The sequence below is a fragment of the Podarcis filfolensis genome, assembly GCF_964270895.1.
Source record: "Podarcis filfolensis genome assembly, chromosome: 2".
In the NCBI taxonomy this organism is placed as follows: Eukaryota; Metazoa; Chordata; class Lepidosauria; order Squamata; family Lacertidae; genus Podarcis; species Podarcis filfolensis.
This window is the reverse complement of record NC_139605.1, coordinates 565,529-581,376: the sequence shown is the minus strand read 5'-3', so window position 1 is coordinate 581,376 and position 15,848 is coordinate 565,529. Positions and strand designations below refer to the sequence as shown.

The following is a 15,848-nucleotide window of genomic DNA, read 5'->3' as shown; positions in this document are numbered from 1 at the left end:
AAAATCATCATCATCATCTGAATCGTCCTCTGTGGGAAATGTGTGTACTATCACTCTCTCCTGTTCAGGAGCACTTTCTAGAAATTTTGTGAGAATCACCTGACCAGATTCAGACAAAATTACTCTGTAGAGACCCTTTTCATATCCCACAAAAATGCCTCTGGCATTCTCTACTCCACCTGGAGCTTCTGTCCTCACATGAGACCCAAAAACCTTGAAATGGGCAACAGAAGGTTTTCTGTGGAACAGTTTCTCGAAAGGAGAACTTCCCAACTCTTTTGAAACCTTTCTCACCCACGCATAACTAAACGACATGAGTGACTCCGCCCAGAACTCATGTGGCAGATGTGAACTAAGCAATTGCGCATTCATCCCCTTTTGCAATTCTTTGTTCACCCGTACACAGACACCCCTGTTCCACGCTTCCGCTGAAACAGCAACCTTGTGTCTTATCCCTTTCTTCTGCAGGAACCTCTGGAAATCCTGTAAAAGAAAAAATTGCTTCTCATCTGTGAAAAGACAATAAATGTTTGCATCATGCATATCTTTAACCTTGTCACAAAACTCCTGAAACCTTTCCAAGGCTTCCTGTGGCCTCTGTAACATATAAATCCAGACAAAGTTAGAGAAATTATCCACACACACAAGATAAAATATTGCATTGCCTCTAGATGGTTCTAGAGGACCAATCACATCAGCATACACCCGCTGAAACGCTCTGTCGACCCTGGCCACCTTCCTGGCGCTTGTTTTGGTCACACCTGCAAGAGAAATCAAGTTAGACTCTGAATTACATTCCATGTAATCACTTTGCTCAAAAGTCAACAAATACAGTCCATCTTTCTCTCTGGCAGAAAGATACAACTCTCCATCTTTGAAGATCTTGCAGCTCTCAGCATCATAGGACAGTTTCAGTCCTTTCTTTGCAATCTGCGAAACACTCAGCAGATTGAACTTCAATTCAGGAACCAAGTAAACATTGTGTATAGCCAGGTTCAGACTCTTAAGATACACAGTTCCAATCCCGGTAGCCTCCAGCTCCTGACCGTTGGCTTGTTTCACAGCGAAGCTTTGCTTCTTAAACGTTGAAAAGAGTTCTCTGCTTGGAGACATATGAAAATTACAGCCCGTATCGATCACAAACGAATTTCCAACATCTGGCGTGGTTCCTTTCGTCATCAGGGCCTTTGCAGGTTTCACCGAAGACTTGGTATGACCTTTGCCTGCTGCCTCAGGCTTTGCTGAGCGGCCCTTCGCTCCTTTCGGCTGGCGTGGCTTCTTGCAGTTCCGCTGAAGATGCCCAGCCTGTCCACAATTGTAACATCGGACAACGTTCAAAGCTACAGCATCCTCTCCAGTAGCAACATCAGTGGGGGAATTAGAACTCCGTTCTTCCCTCCCCCTGTCCTTCACCTCCAGTGCAGCAAGCCTGTCGTGTTCATTCAAAACAACGGCAGACACCCTCTCCGCGGTTAAATCTTGCGCCGGAAGGGAACCAAGCTGACTGGCAACCGTTTTGTAAGTCCGATTTAAGCTGTTTATCATCATGAAGCAAAACACTTCCTCCTGTAGACGGAAATTGCGTTCCACCATCTGTTGGCGCAGATATGTCATTTCCGTCAGGTGCGCTTGAACATCTCCATCAGGCGCAAGCCTCAGATTGGTCAGCTTCTCAAAATACAACAACGCTGAAGAACCAGCATCTCTCTGATGTGTTCTACGCAGCGTTTCCCAAATCTCACGCGCGTATTTCAAATCCTGAATATGCACAAGTTGATCATCCGAGACACACAGAATTATAGCCGTCCTGGACTTCACATTCTGTGATTCCCAACCTCGCGTTGGTGCTGCAGGGATGGGATTCTCAATCACCCCAAAAATCCTCTGATTCTGCAGCAGGGCCTTCATCTTTACAGACCAAGATGAATAATTGTCATTAGTCAGGGGAGGCGGGTAATGCAAGGCTCCCCCCTTCTTGGCATCCATTTTGAATCCAAGTCTCAGCTCTCTTTCTCGAGCTAGTAAAATCCAAAAGTCTCTTTTGAGCTGTTTTTCTGCCTTTCCGGCAGGCAATCAGCAAGCTGTCTCAAAGTCAAAACAATCTTTGAGTTCCCAGGCTCTGACTGAGCCAGCCCCACGTGTCAGTAACTTTCCACTGTACTGACCGTCGTTGCTTAGCAACTGTGCATACCTCTTCTTCTTATCTAGCCACAAGAATTTCTGGTATGCAAGCCTTTGCTCTCAGAGCTGTTTTTCCAAACGCAGCTCATGTGAACCAGAGAATATTCAATCTGCATTCACACTTTTAGCCCGATATTCAGCATACCTTTTTGGGGCTCCGATGCTTGGAAAACACCCCCTCTTGGTGTCCAGCCGTCTGTTCAGCTTCTGGCTGCAATGCAGACGTTATCTTCTTTCCTTGGTGCAGAGGATGGCACACGATCCATCAACCTCTCACCTCTCATGCTGATTCCCATGGATCAGATAACCAGCAGCGTCTGCTACCATATGTCGGAATCTTTAGCCATATCAGTCAGAGGAATTGGCCACTCTCCAGGTGCCCGGCTTGGATTCCTTGTTGATCTCCCCCGTCTCGGCTCCCGGCAAGACAAGGCCAGATCTCTATCGGCCGATCCTTCTCACGAACGTGAGAAGAACACAACCACTCCTCCCCTCTTCCCTGCCATCCCCAGGGAGGGGAAAGAGACAGACAGAAATGTCTTTACATGCCTTTATTTCTGTCTTTCCAGCAGTGCAGAGAAAACATGTCTGCACTCCTCAGCAGCAACAGCAGAGAGTGAATAACTCCTCCCATGTACTTCCAGTACAGGGTCATGTGACACTCTGAGCTAACATCCGGTGCTCAGTGCACATAATAGACTGTCCCTTGTTCCCACGGTACAGTCCCAAAACATCAACATCCTGTTTGGCTTTCCAGCCATCTGGAGCACTCAGCAGCATTGCTCCTTTTTCGTAACAAAGAGGGGGTCACGCAGGGGAGAAGTGGGGAAGCCTGCCTTTCTATGGGTTGACGAATGATATGATATGTATGATACAAATGGCATAAACAGTATTTTAGTTTATATCCCCCCTTTCTCTTTTCTATACAATTGTATTTTGTAAGGATTGTTTAATATTTTTTGTTTTATTTCTCTTTTTTGGTTTCCCCTCTGTATGAATTCTTTGATGGCAAGTGAGATGGGAGCTATGAGTGAAGCTCTTTCCACCTTCCATGCACTGATAGGGTTTCTCCCCTGTATGAGTTCTTTGATGCAAAGTGAGCTTTGTCCCCTCCCGGAAGTTCTTCCCACATTCGAAGCACTGATAGGGTTTTTCTCCTGTATGAATTCTTAGATGGGAAGTGAGATTGGTGCTTTGATTAAAGTTCTTCCCACATTTCAAGCACTGATATGGTTTCTCCCCGGTATGAATTCTTTGATGGGAAGTGAGAGAACTGCTTTGACTGAAGCTCTTTCCACATTCCAAACACTGATAGGGTTTCTCCCCTGTATGAATTCTTTGATGTGAAGTGAGATTGGTGCTTTGATTAAAGCTCTTTCCACATACCAAGCACTGATAGGGTTTCTCCCCGGTATGAATTATTTGATGGGAAGTGAGCTTGGCCCCCTCCCTGAAGCTCTTCCCGCATTCGAAGCACTGATAGGGTTTCTCTCCTGTATGAATTATTTGATGGGAAGTGAGGCTGGCCCCCTCCCCGAAGCTCTTCCCACATTCCAAGCATTGATAGGGTTTCTCCCCTGTATGAATTCTGCGATGGGAAGTGAGGCTGGCTCCCTCCCTGAAGCTCTTCCCACATTCCAAGCATTGATAGGGTTTCTCCCCTGTATGAATTCTGCGATGGGAAGTGAGGCTGGCCCCCTCCCCGAAGCTCTTCCCACATTCCAAGCATTGATAGGGTTTCTCTCCTGTATGAATTCTGTGATGGGAAGTGAGGCTGGCCCCCTTCCTGAAGCTCTTCCCACATTCCAAGCATTGATAGGGTTTCTCCCCTGTATGAATTCTGCGATGGGAAGTGAGAGAGCTGCTTTGATTAAAGCTCTTTCCACATTCCAAGCACTGATAGGGTTTTTCTCCTGTATGAATTCTGCGATGGGAAGTGAGACTGGAGCTATCAGTGAAGCTCTTTCCACATTGCAAGCACTGATAGGGTTTCTCCCCTGTATGAGTTCTTTGATGCGAAGTGAGATTCACCTTCTGGCTGAAGCTCTTTCCACATTCCAAGCAATGATACGGTTTCTGCCCTATATGAATTCTTTGATGCAAAGTGAGCTTGGCCCCCTCCCTGAAGCTCTTCCCACATTCGAAGCACTGATAGGGTTTTTCTCCTGTATGAATTCTGCTATGGGAAGTGAGACTGGAGCTATCAGTGAAGCTCTTTCCACATTGCAAGCACTGATAGGGTTTCTCCCCTGTATGAGTTCTTTGATGCGAAGTGAGATTCACCTTCTGACTGAAGCTCCTTCCACATTCCAAGCAATGATACGGTTTCTGCCCTCTATGAATTCTTTGATGCAAAGTGAGGCTGGCCCCCTTCCTGAAGCTCTTCCCGCATTCGAAGCACTGATAGGGTTTCTCCCCGGTATGAATTCTTTGATGGGAAGTGAAATGTGTGCTTTGATTAAAGCTTTTTCCACATTCTCTGCACTGATACAATTTCTTCCTGCTCTGTCCTCTTTTGTGTGCAGTGAGGCTATCCCTCTGAACGAAGCTCTTTCTTTGATGGGAGGTGTCCTGGGAGCTCTGACGGATGTTCTCTCCACACTCTGAATGTTTATATGACTTCTCCGCTATGTGGATTCTGTTGTGCTCCCCCTTGTTCTTCCCTTCCAGTTCATCTCCATCTGCAACGAAGAGAGAAGCTAATTAGAGCCTCAGGAAGAAATGGAGCTCCAGATCATTGAACCAAGTTAATGAATGCTTGTGATAGAGGAAGAACTAAAAATAGTTAGATGTGGGGCTTCTCTCTAGTTTTCACTGCCTTTTTTGGCCGGTATTTACTGACATATTGCTTGGCTTTTATCTGGAATGGATTTTGTTCTTGCTCAATCCTGGAATCCACTCCATCTCCAAGGTCAGTCATCTCTTTGGTCAATCAAATGCAAACAGAAGCAAAAACAACACGCCTGACTGAATTTACATCAACTTCCCTAAAAACTCTGAAGCCGGCATTTAAGAAGGCCTGGGTGGTTCAGAGAAGCCTGGTCACTGTTTTAAAAGGCATGGCTAGACGCAGAACATTCACAGAGGAAACAGTTGATATCCCTCCATTCTGGGTTCACCGTCTGGATGTTAGAATCCCAAATGGCATGCAAAGACTTAGTCTTCATATTTGTATCATTTATTAGTCCTATGATCCTTGTTTTTAAAAGCAAATAAGAAGTTATTCCAAAAAGGAAAAGACAACACACAGAGGCCCCATCTGCATTCAAACTGCAAAGCAGGATCAGTGAGTTTTCTGACATTGGCAGGGCATTCAGATCACAGAACTGGTTTTAGACATTTAGAGCTGCCAATTCATCGCGTCGGGCGGGGAGCTGTGATCTATTCCTGGCTCAAATTGCCTGTAGATGACAAAGGCGCAGGCAGGCAGGCAGGTGGGGGAGCCCAAAAAGGTGCTCCCCTTCTCCATCTCCATCCGCCTGCCTTCCCACCCCTCCCCAATTCCTCTCTGGCTCCATCCATCCAGGTCCCCATCTCCCCTCCCATGGGACTCACCAGATCTCTCAGAGCTCCTTGGGAGGGAACGCTCAGAGGTTGAGAGGAGGGACGCAGGAGACAACCTGACCAGGTCATCCGTCCATCTTCCCCCTTCCATTCTCACTAGGTTTGCAGAATCCGTCCCTTTTATCTTTCCTGAGGAGACAAGGAGCCAGAACGAGCTGGAGGGTCCTGGGAGAGAGGAAGAAGGAAAGGCAGCCTCAGAGGCCCTGCAGGGATTCTCCTGCCCCTGGAGAAGCACAAATGGGGCAGCCCCTTCCCAACAGAAGCCCCATTTCTATACCTCTCCAGTGGTTCAAAAAAATCAGGTAGGCTACTTGCATGGCAATTAAAGAAAAAATAAGAAGAGAGAGTAATAGAGAAATGAAAAATAATTGAAGATCCTAAAGAAATATGCGAAGAAAAAATAAATTACTATAGGAAGTTTTACCGTGCAAAAGAAGAAGAAGGAAATGGAAAGATACTTAGCACAAAACAGACTCCCGACAATAGCAGATTGGAAAATAGAACAACTAAATGTACCAACAGCGATGATGGAGGTGCAGCAATCAATCTCAAAAGCAAAGATAGGAAGTCCCCAGGTACGGATGGATTATCGGCGGCATTTTATAAGAAGTTAGAAGATATATTATCAGAACCAATGAAACAGTACTAAACGGAATTTTAAAAGAAGGAAGAATACCAAAATCATGGGAAGAAGCATTTATCACACTGATACCCAAACAAGGAGCAGATCCAACACTAATCAAAAATTATAGACCTAAATCATTGTTCAATAACGATTATAAAATATTTGCTAACATCCTAGCCAACAGATTAAAAAAAAGTATTGAATGAAATAATACACAGAGATCAGGCTGGCTTCTTACCAGGCAGATACATGAACAATAAAATGAGAAACATAATTGATATTTTAGAATATTTAGAAGCAAGAGCAGATAAAAAAGCCATTTTGATGCTGATAGACACGGAAAAGGTTTTTGACAACATCTCTTGGAGCTCCATGAAAAAAACTACAGAAAAAACAGGACTTGGAGAAAATATTCTTAGGGGTGTTGAGGCAAAATATTGAAATCAGAGAGCCAAATTGATACTAAATAGTGAAATAAGAGAAGTAAAATAAGTAAGGGGATCAGACAAGGCTGCCCCCTTTCGCCTCTACTTTTTATTACGGTACTAGAATTCTTAGCAATGACAACAAGAAGTGACCAAGGCATAAAAGGTCTAACAATGGGGAAGAAACAAAAAATTTTTTTTCCTGCCAGTAGCACCTTAAAGACCAACTAAGTTAGTTCTTGGTATGAGCTTTCGTGTGCATGCACACTTCTTCAGATACTTCTTCGTGTGCATGCACACGAAAGCTCATACCAAGAACTAACTTAGTTGGTCTTTAAGGTGCTACTGGCAGGAAAAAAATTTTTTTGTTTTGACTATGGCAGACCAACACGGCTACCTATCTGTAAATGGGGAAGAAGTCGCACAAGATGAAGGCCTTTGCAGACAATTTAATTCTAACTACTGAAAATCTGGAGGAAAGCATACCAGAAATAATAGGGAAAATCCTTGAATTTGGAAATGGCAGGATTTAAATTAAATAAAAATAAGACTAGTATGCTAGCAAAAAATATGTCAACACAGGAAAAAGAAGAACTAAAGAAAATATCAGGATTGGAAACAGTAAATAAAACTAAGTATTTGGGAATCTGGCTGACAAATGAAAACACCAATCTATTTAAAGACAATTATATTAAAACATGGAAAGAAATCAATTTTGAATCATATAATAAGAAAACTGATATATAGAGTATAGGAAAAACATAAAGTGGTCTTGGAACCTAAAACCCCCTGGTGGATTTCACCTCAGGAAGCAATAACTGGGGGAAAGAAAAGTATGGAATTGAACTGGGCCACTTTCACTGCCTTGTTGTGACGAAGGGGCTTGAATAACTCAGAGAAGCTATGAGCTAAGCTGTGCAGGGCCACCCAAGACGGACAGGTCATAGTGGAGAGTTTTCACCAAATGTGATCCACCTGGAGGAGGAACCGGCAAGCCACTCCAGTATCCCTGCCAAGAAAACTCCATGGACAAAGACAAGAGGCATATAAAAGTTATGATGCTGGAAGATGAGCCACTCAGGTTGGAAGGCGTCCAACATGCTACTGGGGAAGAGCGGAGGACAAGTACAAGTAGATTCAGAGCTGATGAAGCGGCTGGGCCAAAGCCGAAAGGACACTCAGTTGCGGATATGCCTGGAAGCGAAAGGAAAGTCCAATGCTGTAAAGAAAAATATTGCATAGGAACCTGGAATGTAAGAACATGAACCTTGGTAAGTTGGATGTGGTCAAAAATGAGATGGCAAGAATAAATATTGACATCCTGGGCATCAGTGAACTAAAATGGACGGGAATGGGCGAATTCAGTTCAGATGACCATCACATCTACTACTGTGGGCAAGAATCCCGTCAAAGAAATGGAGTGGCCCTCATAGTCAACAAAAGAGTGGCGAAAGCTGTACTGGGATGCAATCTCAAAAATGATGGAATGATCTCGATACGAATCCAAGGCAGACCTTTTAACATCACAATAATCCAAGTTTATGCACCAACCACTGGTGCCGAAGAAACTGAAATTGACCAATTCTATGAAGACTTACAACACCTTATAAAAGTGACACCAAAGAAGGATGTTCTTCTCATTATAACGAAGCAGGGCAAAGGCTAATAGAGTTCTGCCAAGAGAACAAGCTGGTCATCACAAACACTCTTTTCCAACAACACAAGAGACAACTCTACACATGGACATCACCAGATGGGCAGCATCAAAATCAGATCAATTATATTCTCTGCAGCCAAAGATGGAGAAGCTCTATACAGTCAGCAAAAACAAGACCTGGAGCTGACTGTGGCTCAGATCATCAGCTTCTTATAGCAAAATTCAAGCTTAAACTGAAGAAAGTAGGAAAAACCACTGGGCCGGCAAGATACAATCTAAGTCAAATCCCTTATGAATACACAGTGGAAGTGAGGAACAGGATTTAGATTTGGTGGACAGAGTGCCTGAAGAACTATGGATGGAGGCTCGTGACATTATACAGGAGGCAGCAACGAAAACCATCCCAATGAAAAGGAAATGCAAGAAAGCAAAGTGGCTGTCCAACGAAGCCTTACAAATAGCGGGGGAGAGAAGGCAAGCAAAATGCGAGGGAGATAGTGAAAGATACAGGAAATTGAATGCAGATTTCCAAAGAATTTGGAGTTCTTGTTGGAAATACACTAAAAAGGATATACCAAGAGCTCAGGCCACAAGTTTAAATATAAGGAATAATTCCTACTCGAGAGTTGAAAAGAAAAACGTGTATATTCTGCTAAGAATAACAATTTGAAGCTGATAGTAAATTTAAACACAACGTGTAGGTACGATAGTTTTAAGTAAATTTAAACACAACGTGTAAGTACGATAGTTTTAAGGTAAAACGGTCAAGTACAGGAATAATGTAGTTTCCAATATGCAGTGATATAGTATAGAGGTACATAAAATACCAGTACACAACAATTATTTTGTACAAGTCTCAATGGCAGTCAAAAGGAGTCCATATTATATAGAATCAGAATAAGGAATAAGGAATCAAATAGGGCCGAAAAGGAGTATCCGGGGTGTGAATCAGATGTACGACTCAGTAGTGGTGACCAGGACAGGGCCCTGTTTCGGAGTAAACGCCTTCTTCAGCTGGTAATATCAAATAATATGTCAAAATAAATCAGGTTCTTCAATACCATAGAGCATAAATATAATAAAGTATATAAATTCTAAAGTGTATTAACACATATCATGATATTTGGTTCCATACCTCGGTTTTTTGAGGACTATAAATCTGTTGGAAGTCTGTATCATTTAATTCTTTTATGTTTCTTTTTCGACATGCGTCTAGAGATAAGGATTTACAAGAGTTATTATTTCCAGTCAAATTGTTTGTGAGAAACGGACATCAAAAGAGTGTTTTCTCACCTTAGATAATGGAATGCTCCCAAGTTTTCTTGCGTTTTTCTGAGCGTTTTCCATTAGGGGGTGAGATAATTGTCTTATATGTGTGTCTGTGGAGGAGGAGGATAGACTCTCCCTTCTTAAAGGTGTAAACAGAGAAGGGATTTAAAGTCCAAGGTCATCTATAGTGGTTTTTAAAGGAAAGAATTGTAGTCTTGATGTTCATTCAAGCCCTTAGGGAACATCGTTTCAAACAAATGAATATATCGTGCTTCCTGTTGTAACAATAGTCTATCAATATTTCTCCTGGTATATAAATCTACTTTAGGTTTCCAGATAATGAAGAAAACAAAATCATCCTCCGTATGTTTTTGCTGTATATAATGTTCCACCACTGGGGCTTCTAGCACTCTGTTACGGTTACAATTACAAACAGAATTTAGGAATTATTCGGACAATATAAAAATTGAGAAACTGAGGAAGTTTGAACGCGATCGTAGGGACTACGAATCAGATCACGTTTTTCCATGGATGCAGAAATCCATGAACACTAGTACTCAATCACTTCAGAAGTGTGCATGCACACGAAAGCTCATACCAAGAACTAACTTAGTTGGTCTTTAAGGTGCTACTGGAAGGAAAAAAAAAATTTTGTTTTGACTATGGCAGACCAACACGGCTACCTATCTGTAACATCTCCTATTGAGTTTTCCATTCCAGGAGAGTTGTGGGTGTGTTAACATCTCAGATGCTGCAGGTGGCGCTATTGGGCTCCCTCAAAATAGAGGAGGTTTGTCCTACAGAGATCTGTATGGAATTTCAAAACTGATCTTATGATCCAGCAGGGAGCCTTACCTGAGAGGCCACGATCCCGGGGTTCTCCTCCTTGACTTCCTTCTGCAGAGCTCTCTGGTCAGGATCCAGCAAAGCCCAGTCCTCCTCTGTGAAAGGAACAGCTACGTCTTCAAAGCACACTGGACCCTAAGAGAAAAAGGGAGCACAAAGATGATATTTTTCTAAACATTGCTCTGTTCTTTTCTGCAGCAATTTTGTTGTGTATTTTAATGATGGGTATTAATCTTTGTGTAAGTGGGGGATTCACAAAATAGTAATTTTATTATCTACGCAGCACTCATCTTCAGGTAAATCTCCTCTCCCTTCATCTGGTGGGGTGGACCCTCCCCCTGCCCTCAAGCCAACTTCAAGGGGCACCAGGAGGGGGAGGGGAGGGAATGTTGGTTGGTTGGCATCCGTCTGTCTTAGGAGACCATGGAAGAGTGTGTCTTTGGGAGTGAGATCCAGTTGTTGGAAGGTAAGAGCGCCAGCTGTGGGTGTGGAGACCGACAGGGGAGAGACATGTGTTGTTGCATCTGGGACACAGGAAGTGGTCCGGTTGTGCTGCTGCAGATGCAGACGGGCTTTTCTTCTCCCTGTGCTCCCCCCATGTGGGAATATTCCCGTCTGGCTGCAGCCTCTGTTCACAAATGTGACTTTTCCCTCCCTCTGAAGGGGGTTTATTTTCTTGACCCAAAGCCCCCTCCCCCCAAAATGAAGGCAGCGCCTGGATCCCAAGGAAGAACAGAGCTGCATATTTCCTGCGAACTGGCCCCCTCCCTGGCTTGGCAGAGAGGACCCTCTGCTCCCCGACTTGGGGGTCTACCCCCACCAGGCATGATCTGCCCCCTCCCTGCCCCCTGGGACCCCCTTCTCCCCATTGCACCCTCAGGAGGAAGAGAGAGGAGACTCACCCGAGTCCAGGAGGGGCTTTTGCACAGGAGAAAGAAGAAAGCAGGAAGGGAGGGAGGGAGGGGGAGGGAGGACCTTCAGCCCCTCCTCTTCCCGTCCTCTCTAGGAATCCCGCTCTGCTCCTCTTAACCCTTGCCAAGCCCAGCCCTCCCTCTCCCCTCTGCCCCCCCCCCTCGGAGCCCGACTCCGCGCCAGGGAGGCGGGGCTTCCCCAGGAGTCTCCTGCAAGGGAAAGAGGAATCCCAGATCCCCCCAAGGGAGACCCTTCCAAGTCCGGCTTCCCTCCAGCTCCCCATCTTCCCTGGGGCAGCCCGGAATTGGGGAGGCCAAGCTGGGGTCCGGAGACGCCTCCTTCCCTTGGACTTGGAGGCTGGCAGGCCCAGATTGGCTTCTTCCGGGCTCTGGAGTCAGACTTGGGGGGCCCTTTCCCCCCTCCCAGTCCGCCCCCCACCCCCAGGGGGTCCCCTCAGCCCTCCTTCTCGGGGGTCCCCCTCCGCCCCCCACACCCAGGGGGTCCCCTCAGCCCTCCTTCTTGGGGGTCTCCCTCCGCTCCCCCCTCTCAGTCCGCCCCCCACACCCAGGGGGTCCCCTCAGCCCTCCTTCTTGGGGGTCTCCCTCCGCCCCCCACACCCAGGGGGTCCCCTCAGCCCTCCTTCTTGGGGGTCTCCCTCCGCCCCCCACCCCCAGGGGGTCCCCTCAGCCCTCCTTCTTGGGGGTCTCCCTCCGCCCCCCCTCTCAGTCCGCCCCCCACACCCAGGGGGTCCCCTCAGCCCTCCTTCTTGGGGGTCTCCCTCCGCTCCCCCTCTCAGTTCGCCCCCCACACCCAGGGGGTCCCCTCAGCCCTCCTTCTTGGGGGTCTCCCTCCGCTCCCCCCTCTCCCTCAGACACCCGGGGGGTCCCCTCAGCCCTCCTTCTTGGGGTCTCCCTCCGCTCCCCCCTCTCAGTCCGCCCCCCACCCCCAGGGGGTCCCCTCAGCCCTCCTTCTTGGGGGTCTCCCTCCGCCCCCCACCCCCAGGGGGTCCCCTCAGCCCTCCTTCTTGGGGGTCTCCCTCCGCCCCCCCTCTCAGTCCGCCCCCCACACCCAGGGGGTCCCCTCAGCCCTCCTTCTTGGGGGTCTCCCTCCGCTCCCCCTCTCAGTTCGCCCCCCACACCCAGGGGGTCCCCTCAGCCCTCCTTCTTGGGGGTCTCCCTCCGCCCCCCACCCCCAGGGGGTCCCCTCAGCCCTCCTTCTTGGGGGTCTCCCTCCGCTCCCCCCTCTCAGTCCGCCCCCCACACCCAGGGGGTCCCCTCAGCCCTCCTTCCTGGGGGTCTCCCTTCCCTCCCCCCAGCTTCTCCCCTTGAACTCCCGCCTGACTCCTCTTCCTCTCCTCCCCACCTTCCCCTCCAAGCTCCCCCCTCAGACCATCCCTCAGAAAAGGCGCCTTGCCTTTTCCCGCCAAAAGGGCAGGCTCCGCCCCCCGCTGGCTTGGCAGCCAATCAGAGCGAGGCTCCAGGAAATTTCTGAGGGACTAAGTCCGCTGACTGGCCTGGCTCTGCTGTCCATCACAGGCCCAACCAAGGGGGCATCCGGCAGCTGCCCTATATCTCTAGAGATCATCTACGCCTGTCAATTTCCTATAAATCCATTTTAGGGTTTGAGATCATTTGAAATAACTGTGCCGGGTGCCGGAGCCCCAAGAGGCCCAGGGGAGCCCCCAGCAAAGTTATGATGAGGGCCAAGAGGCCTGGCTCCGGGTTCAACCACACAATTTAAATTGAGAATACTTCAACAATAAAAAGGGAAATAAAAAGTGAATAGAGAACAAAGAAATAAAAAGGGGGAAGGTATATTCCAATATATCACTATATATGCAAACAACTACAGTTCCGTACATGCTTCTCTGGTATATAGGTACAGTGCTTTTTTTCTAAAAATTGTTCACTCTCATTTTGACTCAAGAAAATTACCATTTTATAGTTCCAATTGGGAAAAATAAATACAGTAAATGTACAAAAGAAATCATCTCAAGAACTCAGGAGTCCTATTGTTGTGGATTAATTTAATTTATTTATGCTTATTATGGATATATTGTTTTCCAACCTCAACATTTCCACTATTCAGAGGTACAAAACTGCTTGATTCTTTTAGCTTATTAACTGGCATTTAAATCCCATTAAATAGACAAAACAAATCCTCCTTAGAGGGCATCTTGTTTTCCCTGAGATTCCTGCATCGCAGGGGGTTGGACTAGATGACCCTCGGGGGTCCCTTCCAATTCTGTGATTCTGCGAGTTGAACTGAACTGGCTGACACAGAACGGTGGAGTTGGGAACTCCAAAGGTCATCCACTCCAACCCCCTGTGCTGTAGGTTGGGGGGTCCGGCAGTGGAGAGACAAGGCTTGTCATCCCCCCCAGACACTGGTTCACCTCCCCCCGCTTTGTTCCCCTGGCAGACCCCTCTGGGGCCCTGTGGGGGGGTCAGGCCTCGGCCACCCCCCCGCCCTGGCTGAGTTGGGATGCCAGCGAGGCTGAATCCTCCTGCGAGATCAACGCTTACGCGCCGCAAGAGTCCCACGTCGCCTGGGCGGAGGGGCTGGCGGGCGGAGGGGGCTGCCCCCGCGCCCTGGAGAGGGGCAAGTGGCTCATCGCCAGCATCCAGGCCCCCGACGCCGAGTTCGGGGTCAGCAGCGTCCTGCACACCGAGGAGGCCCCGCCTTGGAAGCAGCAGGATGGGGTCAGCAGCGTCACCACCACCGCAGGTACCACCTGGCGAGCGGAAGGGGAGCAGCGCGGCCTAGCGGTTAGAGAGAAGGCAGGGCAGAAAGCCCATGATATAATAATAGTAATAATAGTAATAATAATAATAATAATAATAATAATTTATTATTTATTATTTATACCCCGCCCATCTGGCTGAGTTTCCCCAGCCACTCTGTGCTAAAAACAGTACAGCTTTATATTAAATATTAAAAACTTCCCTAAACAGGGCTGCCTTCAGATGTCTTTTAAAGATAGGACAGCTGCTTATTTCCTTCACATCTGAAGGGAGGGTGTTTCACAGGGCGGGCGCCACCACCGACAAGGCCCTCTGCCTGGTTCCCTGTAGCCTCACTTCTCACAGCGAGGAAACCGCCAGAAGGCCCTCGGCGCTGGATCTCAGTGTCCGGGCTGAACGATGGGGGTGGAGACGCTCCTTCAGATATACTGGGCTGAGGCCATTTAGGGCTTTCAAGGTCAGCACCAACACTTTGAATTGTGCTCGGAAACGTACTGGGAGCCAATGCAGATCTCTCAGAACCAGTGTTATGTGGTCCCAGCGGCTGCTCCCAGTCATCAGTCTAGCTGCCGCATTCTGGATTAGTTGTAGTTTCTGGGTCACCTTCAAAGGTAGCCCCACGTAGAGCATGTTGCAGTAGTCCAAGCGGGAGATAACTAGAGCATGCACCACTCTGGCAAGGCAGTCTGCAGGCAGGGAGGGTCTCATCCTGTGTACCAGAAAGAGCCGGTAGACAGCTGCCCTGGACACAGAATTGACCTGCGCTTCCATGGACAGCTGTGAGTCCAAAATGACTCCCAGGCTGCGCACCTGGTCCTTCAAGGGCACAGTTATCCCATTCAGGACCAGGGAGTCCCTCACACCAGCCGGTCCCCTGTCCCCCAAAAGCAGTACTTCTATCTTGCCAGGATTCAGCCTCAATCTGTTAGCCGCCATCCATCCTCCAACCGCCTCCAGGCACTCACGCAGGACCTTCACCGCCTTCACTGGTTCTGATTTAAAGAAGACGTAGAGGTAGATTTAAATGAGGAATGGCCAATGTCATCCGTTCCACCCTCCTGGGGGGCAGGGGGTAGGGGGCACCGTGGGGCAAGCGGAAAGCGGAAATCTCTGGATCAAATGCATCTGCTGGGTTGACTACTTCGTTTGATTGGCAGAGGTGCCGCCGCTCGGCCTCTTCCTCCCATCGCCAGGAGTCTGAGTTTTGTGAGGGGTTCCGGCTGTGAGGCAGGTTCTTAAATGGCTGGGCCTGATCCGGCCCCTGATTCAGTTTGCCGACCCCTGATTCAGAATCTATTAAGACCATGGCAATATTGACAGTAAAAACAATTGAGAAACCTCCCCACTACTACCTGACACCTTTGATTGGCGGAACTGGCACTGGCCAATTGACTCCCCTTTCCCACATTTGCCAGTACAAGAAGCTCAGCCGGGAGAGCCTGAGACTCTTGATTTCAGGGTTCTGTGTTCAAGATTCCTGCCTTGCAGGGGGTTGGACTAGATGACCCTCAGGGTCCCTCCTGGCTCCAAGGCTCTTTGGAACTCCCTGCCTCTTGATACCAACCAGGCGCCTTGGCCAGACTCTCTTTGGTCGCCTGCTAAAAACATCCCTGCCCAGCGGCTCA

The 15,848-nt window shown here is 47.8% G+C and overlaps 1 protein-coding gene across 3 annotated transcripts in view; it reads right to left on the bottom strand.

Moving 5' to 3' along the window:
* LOC310756442 (uncharacterized protein) overlaps positions 1–15,848 on the bottom strand; it is a 142,109-nt gene that overhangs the window by 20,366 nt on the left and 105,895 nt on the right. The window contains exons 3-4 of one of the 3 annotated variants that reach the window (XM_083600533.1): positions 10,577–10,702; positions 5,737–5,910 (exon numbers count right to left, since the gene is read on the bottom strand). The exons of the other annotated variants lie outside the window; for them this stretch is intronic. Coding sequence (XP_083456659.1) covers positions 5,737–5,836 — 100 coding nt within the window. The 5' untranslated portion in view covers positions 5,837–5,910; positions 10,577–10,702. The remainder of the gene's footprint in view (positions 1–5,736; positions 5,911–10,576; positions 10,703–15,848) is intronic. 3 annotated transcript variants of the gene reach the window in all.